The sequence below is a fragment of the Empidonax traillii genome, unplaced genomic scaffold, assembly GCF_003031625.1.
Source record: "Empidonax traillii isolate 1590-97213 ecotype Southwest subspecies unplaced genomic scaffold, ASM303162v1 scaffold2469:size23709, whole genome shotgun sequence".
Lineage (NCBI taxonomy): Eukaryota > Metazoa > Chordata > Aves > Passeriformes > Tyrannidae > Empidonax > Empidonax traillii.
In genome coordinates, this window is record NW_020957662.1 from 1 (window position 1) to 4,387 (window position 4,387).

Sequence of the window (4,387 nt, forward strand, 5' to 3'; positions counted from 1 at the left end):
ACAGCACCCAGGGAATGGCTGCCCAGGGTTAGGGGGGAGATTGGGAAGGGATTCCTGGCTGGGAGGGTGGGGAGGGGCTGGGCTGGAATTCCCAGAGAAGCTGTGGCTGCCCCTGGATCCCTGGAGTGTCCCAGGCCAGGCTGGATCCCCCTGGGATGGTGGGAGGTGTCCCTGCCCGTGGCAGGGGTGGCACTGGATGGGGTTTAAGGTCCCTTCCCACCCACCCCATTCCCAGATTCCACGGGGTGGCTGCAGGGGCCTTGCTCAGGGGCTGCTCAGGCCATGCAGGGACCCTTTCCCTGGAAGTTTTGGGTGGGTTTCTCGTTCCAAGCAGCGTTTTCAGGCTGGGGGAGTCGTTCCAGAGCCCTGGGAATGCTCCCTGACCTGCCCCCCGATCCCTCTGTTCCCAGACGGCTTCCGCAAGGTGGTGCACATCGAGCAGGGGGGGCTGGTGAAGCCGGAGAAGGACGACACGGAATTCCAGCACCCCTACTTCATCCGGGGCCAGGAGCACCTCCTGGAGAACATCAAGAGGAAGGTCACCAGCGTAAGTTCAGGCTGCACACCTTAGGGGGTGATTAAAGCCCAGGACTGATCCCACAATTCAGGTGCTTTTTATCCCTCCCATCCCACACGCACCCCCCACCTTCACCAGCACCCCCTGGATTTCAGATCAATCCAGTTATCAATCAATCCTGAAGTGGGGGCTGGAAGAACAACGCTCTGCTCCTCCTTCTCCAAGTGTTAATCCCAGATGGAGCAGCTCCTTCCCCTCCTTTCCCGGGGTGCTCTCAAATAACCAAATTATCCCACATCCCAGTTTTTCCCCCGCAGGGATTTGGCTCCTCTGGGCATTTCCCCCCCCCAGGGATGTAAAGAGGTCTTGGAGATCCCTGAGGGTGTTTTAAGCCCTTTGGCTGGCAGATTCCTGGCGTTCTGGACCGCTGGGATGTCGTTCCCTGGGGATATTTTACCAGGAGGGTGGAATCAGGTGCTGGGAATGCCGGGGCTGCTCCTCTCCGCTCCCAGTTTTACCCCTCAGAGCTGTTAACGGCTTTGCTAATTGCTGGCCCCCTTTGCTGGCAGAAATCCTACCAGGAGAAGGTGTGGGGTTTTTTTTCCCTGGTTTCTTCCCAATTTTACTCCCGGGATTTTTTTGCAGCCCCCGAATTTCTGGGCCGTTGTCGACTAAAAGGATGGATTTTCCCGAGGTGTGACCGATGGGCACGGCCCTGGGCTGGCTCCTCCCTGAGCACTGAGCTCCTGATCCAAAAAATGTCTGGGTTTTGGTTTTGTTTTTTAGTTTATGAGGGAATTTTCCTTCCATGAGGGAAATTTGCCTCCCGTGAGGGGAATTTGCCCGTTCCAACCCCCCTGGAGATGGGCCCGGGCAGGAGAGGGGCCACGAGAGCTTCAATTTTACACCTTGAGGTCCCTGACCCCCCCTGAGCCGTCCCCTGTCCCCCCCAGGTGTCTGGCATCAAGCACGAGGACATCAAGGTGCGGCAGGACAACGTCACCAAGCTGCTGACGGACATCCAGGTGATGAAGGGCAAGCAGGAGAGCATGGACTCCAAGCTGGTGGCCATGAAGCAGTATGTATGTGGGACGGGGCAGGGCTTCCAGCGGGGGTTTCCCCCTGAGGATTTGCACCCTGGAATTGCTGGGGTTGAACCCTTTGTGGGTTTTTTTTTCGGGGTTGGTTTGTGTTTTGTGGCCTGTCCTGTGTCCCCCCCCTGGGCAGGGGGGGAGCTTTGGGTGGGCAGAACCCACCCAGGGTGTGCCAGGTCAGCCCCCAGACGGGGTGTAAAGATGGTTTGGGGGACACCCTGCCCCAGGAAAGGCTGAGGGGCACTTCAGGAGCCTCTTTCCCAGGCTGGAATTTGGTTCTTCCCCGTTGGTTTTGTTGTTCTGCTGCACAGCCTCAGCTCCTCTCGCTGCTCCAGGGCATCTTTGGGTGGTTTGGGATAACTCTGCCCTCCCAGTGCTGTGCTCCTGCTCCTTCCTCCTCGTTCCCAGATGGATTTCTGATGGATAATCCTCCCCCCACAAGGGTTTGGGATAACTCTGCCCTCCCAGTGCTGTGCTCCTGCTCCTTCCTCCTCGTTCCCAGATGGATTTCTGATGGATAATCCTCCCCCCACAAGGGTTTGGGATAACTCTGCCCTCCCAGTGCTGTGCTCCTGCTCCTTCCTCCTCGTTCCCAGATGGATTTGTGATGGATAGTCCCCCCCATAAGGGTTTGCTGGTGGGTTGGGATTCAAACTGGGGGCTCCCATTAAACCCCAGTTCCTGCCCAGTGAAGGTGCCCAGGGTGCTGTCCCTGCCCCTCAGGGCTCGAGACCTGGGACACTCCCAGGGATGGGGCAGCCTCAGCTTCCCTGGAAATTCCATCCCAGCCCCTCCCCGCCCTCCCAGGGGAGGATTTGGGGCTGTGGGTGCCTGATTTCCCCCTGTAAATGGGGTTTTGGAGCTCTTTTCCCTGTTTAACTCCCCAGAACGTGCAGTGCCTGGATGAGGCAGGGAAGTGGGAAGGGGTTAAGAAATCCTTCCCTGGGAGGGGCTGGGCTGGAATTCCCAGGGAGTCCCTGGAAGCTGCTGAGATGAATCCCCGGGGCTCATCCCCCCTCAGGAAGGATCCACGTGGGCTGTTCCTCCTCGTTAGGGGGAGTCATTAATTAGCAGGAGGCTGGGAACCACTAGATGGAGTGCAGGGAGCAGCTCTGGGATGAGCTCTGGCCACTGGCCCAGCCCAGGAGCTCCCCTTCCTTCCAGGAATCACCCAGTTAATCACCAAAAAGAGAAAAAAAGGGGGTGGTTTTGCGGTTCCTGAAATGGGAAAAGCTGGAACTGGGGGTTGTTGGAAGCCCCTCTGGGAAATGGGAACACGGAAAGGGGAGAGGATCAAAATTAAACGAGGGATTAAATTACTCTGAGGGCTGGGGAGGGGCCCCCTGGGCAGGAATTTGTCTGGAGATGGCCCAGAGGAGGGGCAGTCCCTTCACCTGCCCCCCAGGAATGTGGGTGCCCCTTGCTGATCCCAGCCCCCCGTCCCTTCTCCTGGAGGGTTTGCAGGGCATTGCCCCTGTCTCCCTTTCCCTCAGGGATCTGGGATTCAGGATTCCCTTCCCCTGGATTGCTCCCAAACCTCCCCTGGGGCTCCTCCTGCCCTCGCTGCCCCTTGTTTTTCTGGAGGAGCTTTTGCCTGTTCTTGAGGGTTTGTGTCGTTCTGCACCCCCTCACTGGGGTTATTCCACGTTATTCCACGTTATTCCACGTTATTCCACGTTATTCCACGTTATTCTGGGATTTTCCAGGTTATTCCCTCCCCTCCTGGGCTCCAGAGCCGACACCCACCCCGCTGTTTGTAGGGAAGGTGGATCTGGGGGGTTCAGACCTCGGGCCTGCTGTGCTGCTGCTGCTTCAGGGACCCTCCAGAGCAGGAGGCTGCCAGAATTCCCTGGGAATCCTGGCTTGGAATCACGGAGCCGTGGGATGGGATGGGCTGGAAGGAGCTTTCAGAGGGCTCCGAGGTCCATCCAACCTGGAATTCCTGATTGTTGGGTGTGGGAGAGCTCAGTCAGCTGCTGGCTTCGGGAAAAACGTGGATTTGTGGGATTGGGGGGCGCCTGGAATTCCTGATTGTTGGATATAGGAGTGCTCATTTAGCTGCTGGCTTCGGGAAAAACGTGGATTTGTGGGATTGGGGGAGCCTGGAATTCCTGATTGTTGGATATAGGAGTGCTCATTTAGCTGCTGGCTTCGGGAAAAACGTGGATTTGTGGGGTGGTTCAGGTGGGAAAGGGCCCTCTGAAGGTCACCCGGAGCAGCTCCCTGCCCGCAGCCAGGGGGTGGGGAAGTGCCTGGGAGAAGTGCTGAGTCATGGAATGGCCTCGGGAATGACGGAGCAAACCTCGGGAATGACGGACAGCAGGGAAAAGCTGCTGAGTAACGGGGGCTGAGCTGGCTCTGCCTGCCCTGGGGATGAGGTGGGGAACCACTCCAGCCTCAGGAACAGCAGCTCCAGGGTTTCCCAGGGAGTGGCAGGGGTGGGAATGATTAGGTTTAATTAGCAGTGAGGTCTGTGCTCTGAAATGGGAGGAATTATCGGAACAATAGGGGGAAGAGGGAGGTTTAGATGGGATATTGGGAAGGAATTGGGGTCTGACATTCCTGAGGGACCTGGAGCTGCTGGAGAGAATCCAGAGGGGACATGGAGATGCTCCCAGGGCTGGAGCCCCTCTGGAGCCAGGCTGGGAGAGCTGGGAATGTTCCCCTGGAGAAGGGAAGGATCCAGGGAGACCTTGGAGAACCTTGCAGGGCCTGAAGGGGCTCCAGGAGAGCTGGAGAGGGATTTGGGATGAGGGCTGGAGGGACAGCACCCAGG

At 58.0% G+C, this 4,387-nt stretch overlaps 1 protein-coding gene across 1 annotated transcript in view; it reads left to right on the top strand.

Annotated features, from left to right (window-relative positions):
- Positions 1–410: 410 nt before the first annotated feature.
- LOC114071952 (heat shock factor protein 1-like) overlaps positions 411–4,387 on the top strand; it is a gene marked incomplete at both ends in the record, with an annotated part of 23,099 nt that continues 19,122 nt past the window's right edge. Inside the window, 2 exons of the mRNA XM_027909845.1 lie at positions 411–547; positions 1,471–1,595. Of these exons, the coding sequence (XP_027765646.1) occupies positions 411–547; positions 1,471–1,595 (262 nt within the window). The remainder of the gene's footprint in view (positions 548–1,470; positions 1,596–4,387) is intronic.